This window comes from Cynara cardunculus (assembly GCF_001531365.2).
Source record: "Cynara cardunculus var. scolymus isolate 2C chromosome LG 11, CcrdV1, whole genome shotgun sequence".
Lineage (NCBI taxonomy): Eukaryota > Viridiplantae > Streptophyta > Magnoliopsida > Asterales > Asteraceae > Cynara > Cynara cardunculus.
In genome coordinates, this window is record NC_037538.1 from 7,077,832 (window position 1) to 7,093,644 (window position 15,813).

Sequence of the window (15,813 nt, forward strand, 5' to 3'; positions counted from 1 at the left end):
TACGTAATATATTTTATTTTTAATTAAAAATAAATATAATAAGTAATTTTTTTATTTGAAAAATCATTGACATAATATCTTTTATAATTTAATATTTTTTTTATAAATAATCAGTAATTCTTTTTAAATCTTTTAAATCTTTTTTTTTCAGACTTTTTTCATTATTTTACTACACTAACTAGTTGTACAAGTCATAAGAATGTATTCAATAGGTTTTAGAAAAGTCCAAGAAGTTATTTAACATGTTTTGAATTGTCCAATGACTTATTTGTTCCAAAAAATTGTCCAATAAATTATTTAACATGTTTTAAATTGTCCAAGGACTTATTTGTTCCAAAAATTGTCCAAAGAATTATTTAACATGTTTTGGAATGTCTAATGACTTATTTGTTCTAAAAATTTGTCCAAAGACTTAATCATTCAAAACACTAAAGTCCATTGGTTTTTTTTAGATTTTTCCTTTTTTTTAAAAGTGCTTATTAACTTATGTAGTTATGTAGTATTAAATCGGAGTTTTGTAAAAATTGTTTGGATTAGCTTATAATATCAAAAGGCAATAATCTGATAAGTTGTTTTTTAGTGTTTGACAAATTTTTTTTATAGATGTAAAATGACCAAAAAAAACAGTCTTCCATATAATAATATTTTTGATTATTAACTTATATGATTTTTTAACATATAAAATTTATTTTTCATCATTTATAATAATATTTTGACAAAAATTCATATCAATAAGATTAATAATTAACAAACATTAATAAAACAAGGTTATAATGGTAAACTGGTAATAAACAGTTTTTCATAAGTCATGAATGATTAACTTATCAAAAACTGCTTATTACCAGTTTGGCACCGGTATAAGCAATTTTATTTTTCCTCATCCAAACACTAGCATTTAGCTTATCACCGATGTCAGACTGAAATAAGTCAAAAAACACTTAAAATAAGCAATCCCAAACACCTCATTAGTTGAGAATTAATGGAGGGTTTATAGAAGATATTGAAATGCATTATAATAGGAAGGGAGAAGGGTACAATGGATCACAACATGCACCAATTTAGGGGTGTTTGAGATTGCTTATTTTAAACATCTTATGCTCTTTTATAAAACCATCTATCAATTAATTATAAGTCGGAAGGGTTTAACTTCTTCAAAAACTTCTTATTACCGGTTTGACACCGGCATAAGTTGTTTATCTAAACACTCAAAAGTGCTTATTACCGGTGTCACACCGAAATAAGTCAATAAGTTGTTTTTATAAACAATCTCAAACACCTCCTTAGTAAGTATAATTTTAAAAAAGAAAATACAAGAAAATTGTAAAATGACAATACTAACCTTTACATAACTAAGCATCGGTTAGTGTAGTTCGAATAAATAACTTAATCCATGATAAAAGTGAAAAGGATGGTGATCAAGCATGTAATTATTTCGTTTGGATGAACCAATCCAGAATTTTCAGTAACCACGAGATCAAAATTTGTAATTCACTCTTAAATAAGTTAATGAGAGGGATTGTTTCTAAATAAAATGTAAACTTGAAACACAAAGTCATTTTTTATAGTTTCATGTAAACCAAAATAAAAGTGGAGCTCATATGATTATGGGTGTTCATCGTTTGAAATTCAATTGATTTTAGTGGATCCGATCCGATCCGATTCAATAATCTATTAGATGTTGGATTTTGTCATCCGATTCAACCTGATTAACATTGGACATCCGATCCGAACCAAATCCAAATAAATGATTGGATATGATCAGTTTTATCCAATATATGTACTGTTGGTTATCCATTAAATCAGATTGGATTCATCAATCTTCTGATTTAATACTCAACCAATTAATCCACCATTTTAACTAAATATTCATATGTTTTCTTAGGTTATTAAGAAACAATGTATATAAATATCAACTAGAAAACATCATAAAATGTTAATGATTATATATAGTTAATTGGATATTAATTAGATGATCATTAGATTGGATCGGTCCAGTTCGTTTTTATTGGATGTTGCACTATCATCCAAGAGCCGACTGATCTGATTTGAATGTTGAAATTTTAGATCCGATTTTATCTAACTACAATTAAATATCCATTTATAATTGAATCGTTCCATTTAAATTAGATCCGATCATATCATGTGTTAATGACGCGGGCCTTTCAACCCAAATGGGCCTTTCAAAACCCTAACGAGCCCGCTATAAATCTACCGTTAGGGATTTAGGGTTAGCACTTGTTTTCTTCGTATCATCTTCCCCTGCGGAACCTCTTTCCCACACAACGCCTTCTTACGGTTTATCTCAACCAGGAGTCTGAATGGCTGCCGATGATGCTGGAAAAAGCTAAGGTCTATTGTTTTGTTTCAGTTTTGTATATAACACTGCATCTCTAACCCAAAAGGGACATGCAATCGGTTTTTGCATAATCTGTTTTTCATTCAACACAAATGCATCATGAGATTAAAGGCTGGGCGAGCATAGTGATGATTGTTTTATTCCGATATTATTCATGAATGGAATTTCAAACCTCCTACTCATTCTGAATGTTCGCCCTTTCTCCGATTCGATTCACATATATTAATCTACCACTAGAGTAACATCGATGTTGATGATTTTTTCTGATGTTTGCGCATATTGATTGCAAAGTATCGATGTTGATGATTTTTTCGTGTTACAGTCAAAATACGTTATGAGCAGTTGTTGATCTAATTTTGTACAAGTTCATGAAGCAGTTGATCATCATCTCCTATATCATTTGTGCACGCCTGACTGTTCTTCAAGCTTATTCTAATGCATCATGCACGGCATATATGTCTTCTTCTTTAAATTTATCTGGTTCTGAATTAAATGTGTAAAACTTCTAAATCTGATTTAAAATTTGCTGATACGTGTGTAAAAATGCCCAATGATGGAAAACATATGATAATTGAGAGGTTTTCTGGTGTTGCTTTTTGTCTTTTCTCGTTCATTGCCACGAACCATAAATATTTTTTCATCACATGCACACACTATAACACCAAATGAATTTTCTTTTGTGGCAATGTTTAACGGCTCTCGACAAATTGCTGCTATCGGATGTAAATCCTTCTATGATTTAATAAGCTATGAGATCTGAGGGCTAGTTTTGCTGTTACTTATTTCATATTTTCTTAGTGATGTGTAGTATTTGTTTTGCTTATTTCATATTATTATTTTTTTCTAATTCAAACTAAGTTCGAAATGCTTTGGAGTTTGAATTTGTGAACAGGGATTCAAGTTTTGAATACAAAAGTTCATAGAAACCAATAAAATGAAAGCACATTCGAAGGTTTGGCAAGCTCTATATGATCGATGCTTGTTGAGCTCAAAAATGGTGCAAGATTCTACGTTGTCAATTTTGTTAAATGTTCACTGGCCCACTGTGCTGGATGATTTCTAAAGTTGACGAAAATTCCATCAAAATCAACTCTCTTTATTATTGAAATTCCGTCAAAACCACATTATTGGTTTGAGCTTGGACTCCAAAGTTTAAAAGTTGCCGAAGGTTGCAGGTTCAAATACAAGGATGAATAAGAATCTCCCTCCATGTGTCCACAGAGGTTTAAATGCGCCGACTGACTCTGGGTTACTTTGGATCACTTGTATAGCAGGTTGGATATAAAAGTTTTTTCATAATTACCAGTTATGTTCAGTGTTTACAAAAACCAGATGAAGACGCAAGGTGCTTAAAGCTATCTCGTGGGTTATTGATATCTCTAAATTACATGAATTCCAACCATCAAGTGATTCATCTGTAATTGCTAAGATTTTGTGTTGTTTAATTGAATAAAGGATTCTAAGCAGTATTTTAATTGGATTTTTTGCAGATTATTTAAGTATTAGTTTGAATTTGATGGATGATGATGTATTTGTAAATTGTTGTAGGATGGAGTTGGTTAAAGTTCTAAATTTTTTAAAGAACCTTATCGCTTGGTACCCTAGTTTTCCTTTTAATTTGTTGGGCTCTTCTGCAATCAATTTTGGAAATTAAAAATGGTGAAGGGTATTTTGTTTAAAAATATTTTATGTGAAAACAAATAATTGTATTAAATGGATACAGCATGCGTCTGAAATCGTAAATTTGAATGCATCAGATTACAAATTACAATTTTTTATATTGAATTACCGGTTTACAAAAATACAAATTACAACAAAAGATTTGGTAAATCAAAACAAACATGCTTTGTGAATTTTTTAAGTTAGCCAAAAAAAAGGTTACGTTGTAATTTTACTTCTATTACCTTCTGTAACGAATGGCATGTTTTTTGTAATTTTATTCTATTATGAAGGTAAATTTCTTAGCATATTAAACGTTATATGTTATATAAACTAAGGGATCGTTTATTAAAAGTTTATTTTGTATTTTATTTTTTATCGGCTGAATGATGAGAATGATAGAGAATCTTACCTAGTAAGTGAAGGTTACGAATTTTATGCAGGTAAGTGCTTACCCAGTAAATTGTTGCATTCTGTTTTGATGTACTAAAATTTTACTCATCAAAATAAATTATAGCATGAGTAAGCATTTGGGTAAATAGCTTAGAAGTAGAACGATATGTTAATTTTTAAATAAGCTTAAGCTGGTAGAACAACAAATATGTGAGGTAACGAGTCGCATGTCTGGATATATGGGATTTATGAGAAGGTAAACAAGACGAACCGATACATATTAATCATGAAAATTGATTTTGCATATTTTTGATAAAAAAATATATATATGAAAATACGAAATTTAGCTTGTCATATACGATATATTTGAACCAAATACTTATTCTCAGCACAAGGATTGATGATCAAAAATATGTAATTTGTATGGTAAAGTGGCATTTTTCACTTTCTTCAATGTAATTCCCAAGCCTGAAACGAAATAAACATTTAATTGTTGAAACAATTATATTACATACATAATTTACAATTTTTTTTTTCTTTCGGTGCAATTCACAGTTTTTTCGTTCATATGGTTTATAATTCATTGTTATTTTTGTCTCTCATATTTAGCAGTAAAACACTGATGGAGTTGGTCTCAAAAACGAAAACAACAATGAGTTATAAAATTCAGAAACAAAAGTGGTAATTTTTAATAAGTTGAAAAGTTTGAGAAGAAGAGAACCACTACAATTTATTATATGAAATGATAAATGATATGGATGAAGGTTTAAAAGAAGTAATTTTCTAACCTGGATTTTGCCATCAGAAGAGCCAGTGAATAACATATCTCCTTCAGCATTTGATGCCATAGATGTGATTTTGCCAATCCCTGACATCTTGATGGAAACAACTCTTGTTAACCTTTCTTTCAGCCATACTTCAATTATCCCATTCTTTGTGCCTCCAAATATCAACTCATTGTTCACAGCCAAGTAGTGGATATCAAATCCACTCGACAACGATCCCACCACGGCCCTACTCGATACAGAGAATACCTACCATATTCAAACTTCAACGATCAAATTCATTCCTGATATCTGACATTTTCATTTTATAAATCCTATAGTCATTGAGTTTCGATCATTTGAAATTTTCTTAACGATAAGAAAATCATTACAAGGTTAAAATAGTCATTTCGAGTAAAACAACCATCAAACTTGTCATCATTTAACTACCTTTCCTGCTGTTCCATCTACTGATGTGCCACCAGCAAAGAGAAGATCGTCATGAATAGATATGGAGTTTATCGATTGTTTTCCCAACAATTTTCGTGTCCCCGAGTAAAATGATGTTGTTGTGCTCTTTTGCAAATCGGCTTCCTGAAATGTTTTCATATCACAAACTGTGAATTCTTCTTGACAACAATATTGGAATCATTCCCTAACAAATGAAGATCATTGGTTCAAGTCTAACTGACGTGGGACCTAACAATGAAGCAAAATGTGCATTGGCCTAACACTTACCTGTATACTGAAATCACTGCAACCACAGTACACTTTATCTCCGATCATATCAAGGCACTTGACAGATTGCTTCAAGTTAATATGTTTGGTGATTCCTGACCACCCAAAAACCTACACAGGAGAATATTGAGCCACCAGTTTCATCTTCTTTTTCGATTGTATAAAATTAAGGATTTATTTCATTTGTAAAAGGTTAAATCAAAGCTGTCGGTTACACATTCATTAAAATTTCACCATTTTGACGACTTCTTTTTTGGTTTCTTAGATGGCACAGATTGCACTAAGACGGAACCAATTTTGTTTTCATTTCTTGGGAGACCAAATTTCAAAATTTCTCATTTAAGGGTGCAAATTTAAGTTGATTTTGTTTTGATGCATTTTGCCTTTCTAAATGCATAGAATATATCATAATTCAATACTATTTCATATTTAAATAAATGTTAACATTCACTAAAATCATTAATTTGAGTACATTGATGACAATATTGACTTTTGTTGGTGATAAGTAATATAAACTATTTCCAGTGTATGTAACTTCTCCATCCCAAAAGAATGCACCAATTTTCTTCTTTAAATGTCCCAAATAAATGCTAAATTTCCCTTTTAGGAGAGGTTTGATCCAAGAAATACCCACTATAAGATTATTAGTATCATTGATTAGGGTCCACAATGTTTCCCTATTTCGACATTATTGAAGAATACTCTAGTTATTTCATAATAGTCAATAATTGCTTTTTAGTGTAAAAGTAGTTCCTAATCATATATAGTATATACGGACAACTAGTAGTTTTATCATAATCTGTTTTAGCTTAGAGATCTGACCTTAAATCCAGCTCCTTGAGAGAAAAAATATGCAAAATTGGCATCTGCTGTCAACCCATGGACTGCCTCTTTAACATCATGAACTTGAATACAACGAATCCCTTCTGGCTTGATTACCCATATCTATTGATGAACAGATGAATAAGTTAGCTATTGTTGAGCAAGTGCAAGGAATTACAACAAAAATATTTGATTTTCTTGCTACCCGAATGCGCTTCACTTGTAATAAGTCTCCACAAAGAATAAAGTTACATTAATCCTTAATGACATATTATGCTAGTAGAATACTCTGAAAAGAGAAGCTAGAAATATGCATTATTTGAAAAAGAAGCTTTGATTCAAAAAATTAAACGGTCTGTTTACTTTTTGGGACAGAGAGGAAAATATAGCATACCCGTATTGTTTTGTCCAAGGAACCACTATAAAACTTATCACACGAAGGTGGAATATAGAGGCATGTGACAGCCTTTGCATGCTCACGGACCTCCTGAATCAATCGTAAACCCCTCTTACCTGCATCCCACACCTAAATACGAACATTAACGACGCTTTGCATTCACACACTTTTGATACACAAAGGGTACATCAGTCCAAAAGAATGAAGTTTCACAGATGACAGATGTGGCAATCTGAGATCCCGACATGTGTACATGCATGCATTATGATGTAGAACATGTGCAGTTTGTAGATATGCACATGCACGGACTGATGTGTAATATGTAATATCTTTTAGATCCATACCTTAATGGTTCCATCAGAATGGCTGCTTAACACACGACCTTTAACATCAAGCAAGGATAGAACCTCTCCATTCATTGATGAATCAGTCTCTAATCCTTCTGAAGCAGACCACATTTCTGCCTAGAAGTCACAGAGTTAGGAGCAACGATGTGAATATGTACTCACTCCATCTCAAAGTAAATTCTCCGTTTCACTATGATCATAGTTTGAGGGGATTTTTTGACTATTAGTCAGATACCAAAAATACCCCACTATAATTTTGGATTGATAGAAATTATCATAAAAACTGTACTGAAAAATTATGCATATTGGAGGTCCACACTCACTGCATTGACAGATGGCAAATTCATCAAAGTTTTCATTATATCACTGACAACCACATAGCTCCTCTTCAGCTTTCTTAAGGTTTTGTACAAGACTTCAGCATAACCACCAATTTCACCAAGTGCACCTTAACGAAATTACGGGAGTTAGATATATGAATAAAGGGATTAGTTATGATAGTGGTGCTTGTATAGGATCTTTATGGACTGATTTTACCTTGATCACTAATGAAGCTTCTCAAAGCAACGGTTGCTAAAATCTTCTCCTCAAGGTTCTTAGACGATTGTAGTATGTATATAAATTGGTGGAGCAAGGACTTATGAGCAGCATCTCTTACGCCTGTGTCTGGCAAGTTATAAAGCATGTACACAAGCCATGTGGCTGTGATAAGGCACTTCTTTGCCATATCTACAGATTTGCTCTTAAGACATTCTTCTAAAGCATTAAAAATAAGGCCTTTCTCATGGTTGCAGAGTACAAAAGCTACCCTCTTCTCCCAAGAACTTGTGGCTTTCTCCTCATGGTCCTAAAAACAAGCAAAAGTTTTTACAATGTGCAGCAGAGGAATTTTAATAAAAAACAATGACGGAAACCCGCGAAAGAACAAAATTACAAACCATTGTCTCTGTTAGTTCCTTTTGGTTCATTTTCAGTTTTTCGTTTTTCATAAAAGCTTCATAAGGTTTACTGAACCCAGCCAGATTGAGTAACCAGGCTTCAGTATAAGACTTCCCTGAGGAACTAAGATGCCCTGATAGAGTTGATAATGCATCAAGAGCCATAAGTTGTAAATTTGGAAAATCCTTCTTGAGGAGTGCGTCAATTAGTGTCTCAATTGCTTCCTCCCGGTAAATACTCATTTTCCGAGGCTCAACCTACAAACATGAACAAAAACATGCAGATGCTTTAAGTGGACTCCCTTTTCTTTGCAAAACAGGTCGATTTCTAATACTAAGTAGCTAACCAGGATATCAAGCTGGAGAAGAAGTGAAGCAACAACAGGTTGCTGCTCCATTGGGGCATTTTGTAGATAGATGAGAAGAGTATGCATTGTGCTAAATGCTCCTTCATCCTTTATAATTTGCAAAATCTGATTGCATAATGTTCTCCTGCGGGAGTAAGAAGAAACAATTGTATGGATGATAATATGCACATAAATAATTTCATTGGGAAATTAAGAACGGAAGATTCAAGCATCCTTATAACCATCATGCAGTTCCAAGATCTAGATAACCCAAGTGAAGATTGATTATAGAAAATGATTTTGAGAAGAGAGAGTATATTGTAAAACATCAAACAGGATCCTCTTACATCTATCCCTGATGCAATTTCTGTTTACTGTACTCATTACTCGTTGGCACTCACTCTAATCTGTTACTTGCTCGCTCGTTTCCTTGTAATTCTGTTTTGCAAGCCGGGGGTCTCACAAAAACAGCCTCTCTACCCCTTGGGGTAGAGGCAAGCTCTGCGTACACCCTAAGTCCCCCAAGACCCTACCTTTGTGGGATTTACTAGGTCCGTTTGGTTTAGTCTGGTTTATAACATCAAATAGGCAAAATATAGATGGAAGAATAATGGTGGAAAATCAATAAGAAGACACAAAAATCCAATGGGTACGAGGGTGTGGACATGCAATATGAATAGATGAGCCATATAGGTTAGATCGTCTCTCCCATCCCGAATCCCCCATGGGTCTCGTTATCAATCTCTCCCAACTAGTGTGGGACAAAGGCACTGTCTAGTTGACATGGAGCCTAGACAAGCAATGTAACATCCAGAGAAAAAAAAAAGAGATGGCGTACCTGTTCAATTGAACCAACTCAGAGAGAAAATCTATGCACATGCCTCTCAAATTTTCATTTCCAGCATGAAATAATTCAAGAACAAGGCACAAGTCTATTCGGTTCGCTATCAAGTTCCTACAACTTTTATCTGCATGGATACAACACAGTAGAATAAACAGAACAGACTGCCTTATATCCACCTTGTCTAAACACATGACTAAAATAGGTACTGCATCTGCTGATATAATGCTCAAAGCATTAGAAGACCTGCTATTCTCATCTCCTTCAATTAAAACCTGCTCTACCAACTCTATGGCAGCGTCCTTGGGATTCATCAACAGCTCATGATCCTTTGAATCTTCATATTTACTAGTAATTATTTGAATAAATTGTGGCACTAAGTTGTGTGCAGACATCTGTGAGAAGGTCGGTTTCAGTACGTATATTAGAACAGCAGCCTCAGGAAGACCATTTTTCAGCAAAGCAGCCAGGCATTCAAAATCGAAGTCTACACTTGTTAGGACGTCTCTAAAATTGTCATCAGCAACCAGTAACTCAGACAGGATATAAACTGTTTTTGCAAGAGCTTCCCTGCTTAAAGATGCAGATAATACATCCATGAAACCATTTACTGCTTCAGAGGTAGATAAACAAGCATAGGCCCCAGGATCAGCATTTGACTCCTTCCACATCCTGGCAATTGCCAAAACAGCTTCTTCACATTCTTTTAGGTCTTCTGAAGTACATAGGCATGAAATAAAAGGTTTTAAGCCACTGATAATGGCTTCAACTGCAGCTTGAGATATCACACTAGTTGGTGATGTTGCGACTGTAGCTTGCATGAATCTTCTTGGCTTGTAATTACAGCAATCATCACCATTATTCTTATCGTCACAAAGATTTGATGTCTTTGATGTATATGTTGATTCTATTTGTCCAGAAGAGGGGCTTCCATAGGAACTTCTTGGTGTTGCAGGATACGATAACTCATGAGCAAGATCAGGATGCTGTTCTTTCCAAGAGGTGATGAGTCTCTTCAATACATAGTTCGTTTTTGGAAGTACGTTGGCAGAGAGAGGCTGCCTTGTGATGGGACATGTTGTGTTCCCTCTCTTCATCCATTCTTCAATGGCCTTTCTTTCATAAGTCTGACCAGTTTCTAGGGTCACTGGATCAGAAAAAATCTGGGTAGTGATAGGGCAGACAAAATCTTTTGGTGGCCTTGATTGCGTTGATCTCTCAAACTGTTGAGGAGAACCAAAGTTTGGGCTCCTGCTATCATTTTCTCTAGTAAAACTGAAACAGTCGAAGAAGCTTTTATTCAGGGTGAGAAAAATGTTTGATCCTTCTGTAAGAGCAGTTGACATGTTGACGGACAGTTATACAAGTATAACGGAAATAAGGCACACAAAGAAGACCCTCATTATCTGACACTAAATAACATACCTCCTTTCTAGTGCTTCATTATTTACATTTGCATAACCAGAATTTCGTCCATCACCATGAGCAAAAATTTTCCTTACACTTTTTGGCTGCTCCTAGGCATAAAATCCACTTTTAGTAATAGATTGTAGTTCAAGATGTTATAATTTATTCAAAGTAGAAAGAATGATCTTTTGTATACCGTCAGTATAAAACATACTTTAGATTCATTATTCAAGTCTGGTGAGTTAATGCTGAAATCATGATGCACCTGTGGTGATGTGGGTAAGGAAGTGGTAACTTTAAAATCCATGTCTCGTGTGGATTGTAAGCGCAAGATGGACCTTGCCTCTTCCTTACCATTTCCTTCTTGCTTTGCGTTTGCAACTTTTAGAGAGGTTGTGGCCAAATCTTCAGTAAAAAACATTGGAGGAGAATGAACCTTGCTCTTCATCTTAATTGTGGGTCCACTAGGTCCAGATTCATAGTCTTTGCTTATTTTAGAGCTTCTAAGTGATTCTATGTTGCAAGCTCCATTTCTAGATTCCACCAAGTCCTCAGGCTCGTAGTCAGAGTCTTCAGTCTCCTCTGGGATTCCCACCTACAGAAAACCAAAAGTAACTAATATTCCATCAGTTTTAACCATTTCTGAGCATGCATGTGCTATTGGAACTCATATCTTCTTACTCGATTATTCCATGCATCAGAGTCCAGAAGGTTCTCGGAGGAAGTGTTAGTTGCACTCAAACTGTTTGGTTCCAGATTATAAAATTGCACATGTTATTTCTACAAATTGAAGTTGAAAAAGGTAAGGAAAATAATCTGCATAGAATTAAAATAAGATGCTAGTGTACTCTCTCTGTTCCACATCTAGTGTCCTCATTTTGTTTTTGAGTAATCCCTTATCCCCACACTAAAAGTCATATTTCCTTAAATGGATTATTGTCGCTTAACCAAGACTACTAATTTGTAAGAACGAATAAATGGTAATTTCTTCTTCATGGAGGCGCCATCATATTAGAAAACCGTTACCAATGTGTTGGTGAACTTTTGAAAAGCCCTTGTTCCCTCCAAAAAAATAAGAGCTCACTGTGACTTTAATTGTCAAACTGGTTTCCTTTAAAAAGGGATAAGAATCGTGTAGATAGATACTTGATACTAGCATTGAACTACTAACAAAACAATTACTCCATCAGTTCCCTCAAAATTGCAATGTTCAGCTTGACACATAGTTTTTCAGAAGTAATTGTCAAAAAAAAAATACCTTAAAATAGTGACAAGACAATGATAATGTTAAAAAAGATAAGTTCAGATTAGCAGTTTGCCAAAAAACAGGAAATATTTCAATGCTGATGAAACAATCCAAATGGAATTGATGCTAGTTTTGCGGAGCGGACGGAGTACAAAGTGAACATTCTTGAGTGGAGAAACTAAAACCACCTGTCATTTTTGAATTTTAAGGAATACCGAGTTTGAGTTTTCAAAATCAAGTGATTCTTATTCAGGAATGGAGGGAATATGAGATGTCTTGATATCCATGCCATTTTCCCCCGAGGACAAAACATGGTACAGAGTGAGTAATCATTCTATCCAATGAAGAAAGGAAAACGTTGTTATCTACCATAATAAGAAAGTAACCTGGATGTTTCTCTTGTATTCTCTTTCGCTTTTTGAACTGGAGAGAACCCTGCACTCTTAGGCAAGATGGGACTGAATTTCACGTAATCAGGAATTTTCCTGTTTACCTCATGTAAAGGAGTCATAGGAGGCTCTGCGATTGGTAACATTGGAATAGGCCTCTTGCTAGTGGCAGAACTATAATTCATGCAATCTTTGAAGTAATTTGTGTAAAGCCTCGTATTATCATCCAAAGATTGCCCATAAAGCTTTTCCAAGTTCTGCAATTTGTCTGCCTGATCTGGTCTCATAGAAAAGACCAAAGACTCATCCAAGTACAGATCAAAATCAACATTGAAGGACAAATCAGCTGAATCTGGAATCAAGTCCATCATTATTCTATGCCTTTCCTCCGAGTACCAACCAACAATGGAACTCATATGAGGGAGGAACAGTGTTTTCCAAAGTTCTGGAGCAAAATCAATTCGTGAGAAAAAGGGATCAACAGAAAACATCTCAAGGACATGAAGAACAACATTTGTCGCATTGTTCCTTAACTTCCATAAGTAGGAAAGATTAAGGTGAGCCCAAGCTGAAAGATAGCAGTTAGGGACCCCAGCAGTTTTATCACTAGTATTCAACATAGCACACACTTGCAACATCTTCTCTGCATAGTCAAGTCTTGCCATCTTAGTTTCAATATTAGATGTATTGATGGCTTCCTCGAAAGCATCCATACCCCAATCTAAATTTGCCAAAACTGCTTGATCAGAGTACCTAAACTCTGTGTCTTTGTTATTGCTTTCATCTTCTGCTGCCAATCTCTCACCACATTGTTCCTTCAGGGTGGCCCTTTTCCTTTGATCGAGCAACCGGTCTTGGACGAAACTTCCAACTATGGTGATCAAGGATCTAACTATATCATCTGGTTCCATTGGAAAAGTAAACAAACTCAAAGTTGACTATCACCGCATCATTTGCTGTTAGTTTCTATACCTGACGATGTTGCACATGATCAGATACTGCATATTCAATTTTAAATTCCAAGATAAGAAGGTATGATCCTACTTTTGAGATCAAACAAATAAAAGTTCATCTTCGAACTTGACTAATTTTTAAGTTTTTTTGGGAATAAGATAATCTGAAATAACTTATCATAAGTATTACATTGGGTAATATCTTGGATTAACTTTTCATGAAATCCATATGAAATTCAACAACATAAATCGATCCACTTAACCACAAAGTCATACCTTTCCTGTTAACTTGTAGTATAGAGAGTTATTGTTAATCTTTCTTCATGTAATTAACTGAACATCCACATTCACATCATCTAAACATAGAAAACGAAAAGGAAAATCTACTTTGTTCAATTCAGCTGCCACAAACCTAAATACTACTAATTTCATCGTATGATGCTAGTTGCCAGCCACCCCTTTCACAAAAACCTGCAAATTGGGATGTAAGATGGCAATACTTGAGAAGTTTGTACGAAACCATGGCAATATCGTCCAAATATGACAGATTGCAAGGTTTGGAGTTTATAAATAGCACATAAATAATATTAAAGTGTGACTTTGCTATTGGGGATTGGGTGTTTCTGCCCTTTATCTACACCTGCAACTCACTGTGCAATGTCGCTCTAATATAAAGCATCCCTGAAATATCATGGGCCAAATGAGGTGACGGACAAAACTGGCGACACCATGTTGGACTGCCATTACGAAGAAAGGTCGGGCTGAACCCTGTTTCCACGCCTCATCACTTAGTGATAAGTTAGAAAGCAAAAACTATTCTTACCACTATATTATATGCATTGGGTCCAAAAGGACCCGTTCTTACTTCCTACTTGAAAGCCGATAGCTACTTAAAATAATTTCTGTACAATCATTAGATGATTCTTGATTGTTATCATCTTTTATTTAGTTGTATGCCCTTCTCTGACCTTTTCTCAATCTCTGATTTCCATTATGTTGAATTACTCATAATGGAGGATACTCGGCTAGTTACTTCTAGTTGCCATTTGGATCAAACAGCAAGCAACAATAAGAACACTTTGTACATCTTTATATTTAGGATGTTGTTACTTTGCTTGTACATTTATTTTATTTGCTTGTGAAATATCTTGCAATATGAAATATTATTTTACCAGTCTACAAATCAGTATGGCATTGTTCTACCTGCGAGCTTCTTCTTTCTCCCTTTGCTCTGAAATTCGTTCATAAAATAATCTAACGCAACAAGTATAAAAACATTCCTTATGCATAACACAAACCCTAACATTTGACATCCAATCAATCAACTAGGGTTCAATGCGTTTGTGCGTGTTTTCATACCCTATGAATCTTACACAGAAACTACATACTTAAAATTCATAAAACAACTTCGCATATAATGTGTGTGTGAATATAAGAGAGAGAACACTTACAGTAATGAAGCAACAATTTGCGCAATCAGAATCCGATACTTTTGAAGCAGAATACGAACGAGTGCGTATCAAATTATTTAGCTCAATTAACGGATTATCAGCAAAAATGGAAATAAAAAAACACAAACAAGATTGATTTCGATGAACAGAATCAAGAATCACGACAAACTCTAGAGATGAAAGCCGGCTTCGGAAGCTGCCGGCTTCGGGTGGTAGATATGTAATGATTATCAAATATAAACCGTTGCCATCATTGATGGTCAACTCAACTGGTTTCCTTTCCTATGGAGATTTTCTCTACATTCTTTAATTAATCAATCAATTATAACGGTCGACTTCCAAAACAAATTTTACTCAAAATATTATCCCTCCTAAAAAATATACAATTTCTTTTTTAAGTTATCTATTGGTTAGGAGTTGTTATTTACGTTTCCATCTATTAAAAAAGTCAAAAAAATACCTATTAATAACATTAAATGATGTGAAATTTTGAATTTCTCTCTCTTATGTCTCCCCTCTCTTTCTCTCTCTCTCTCTCTCTAATCTATATTAATTATAATTTTTATTTGTAATATCAATCAAATTTAAAACCAATAAATTGGAAAGACAATAACTTTGTTATTTATAAAAAATAATATATCATTTATTTTATTATTTTACAAATTTTAACCATATGTATATAGTCATATAGTTTCCCTTATAAAATTCGAATAAAAATTCATATGCAAATTCTTAATTTTCATTTTATCTATATTTTAATAGAAT

At 34.1% G+C, this 15,813-nt stretch overlaps 1 protein-coding gene, 1 long non-coding RNA gene and 1 other non-coding gene across 3 annotated transcripts; 2 read left to right on the forward strand and 1 right to left on the reverse strand.

The window, feature by feature from the left end:
• The first annotated feature begins 2,239 nt into the window (after positions 1-2,239).
• Positions 2,240-3,852, forward strand: LOC112522084. The gene is made up of 2 exons (XR_003070119.1): positions 2,240-2,349; positions 2,679-3,852. It is a non-coding gene; the product is annotated as an uncharacterized LOC112522084 (long non-coding RNA).
• Positions 2,474-2,544, forward strand: LOC112522317. The gene has a single exon (XR_003070152.1). It is a non-coding gene; the product is annotated as a small nucleolar RNA Z105 (small nucleolar RNA).
• A 766-nt stretch (positions 3,853-4,618) lies between the features above and the next one.
• Positions 4,619-14,341, reverse strand: LOC112521037 (putative E3 ubiquitin-protein ligase LIN-1). Its single transcript, XM_025129667.1, has 18 exons — positions 14,249-14,341; positions 12,642-13,582; positions 11,691-11,751; positions 11,573-11,604; positions 11,224-11,395; positions 11,028-11,119; positions 9,600-10,877; positions 8,762-8,906; positions 8,415-8,672; positions 8,014-8,314; positions 7,800-7,924; positions 7,474-7,593; positions 7,127-7,258; positions 6,733-6,855; positions 5,911-6,021; positions 5,623-5,766; positions 5,197-5,442; positions 4,619-4,876 (listed from the first exon to the last, which is right to left on the reverse strand). The coding sequence occupies exons 1-18, from the start codon at positions 14,339-14,341 to the stop codon at positions 4,859-4,861; spliced, it is 4,392 nt and encodes a 1,463-aa protein (XP_024985435.1). The 3' UTR covers positions 4,619-4,858.
• Positions 14,342-15,813: the final 1,472 nt, after the last annotated feature.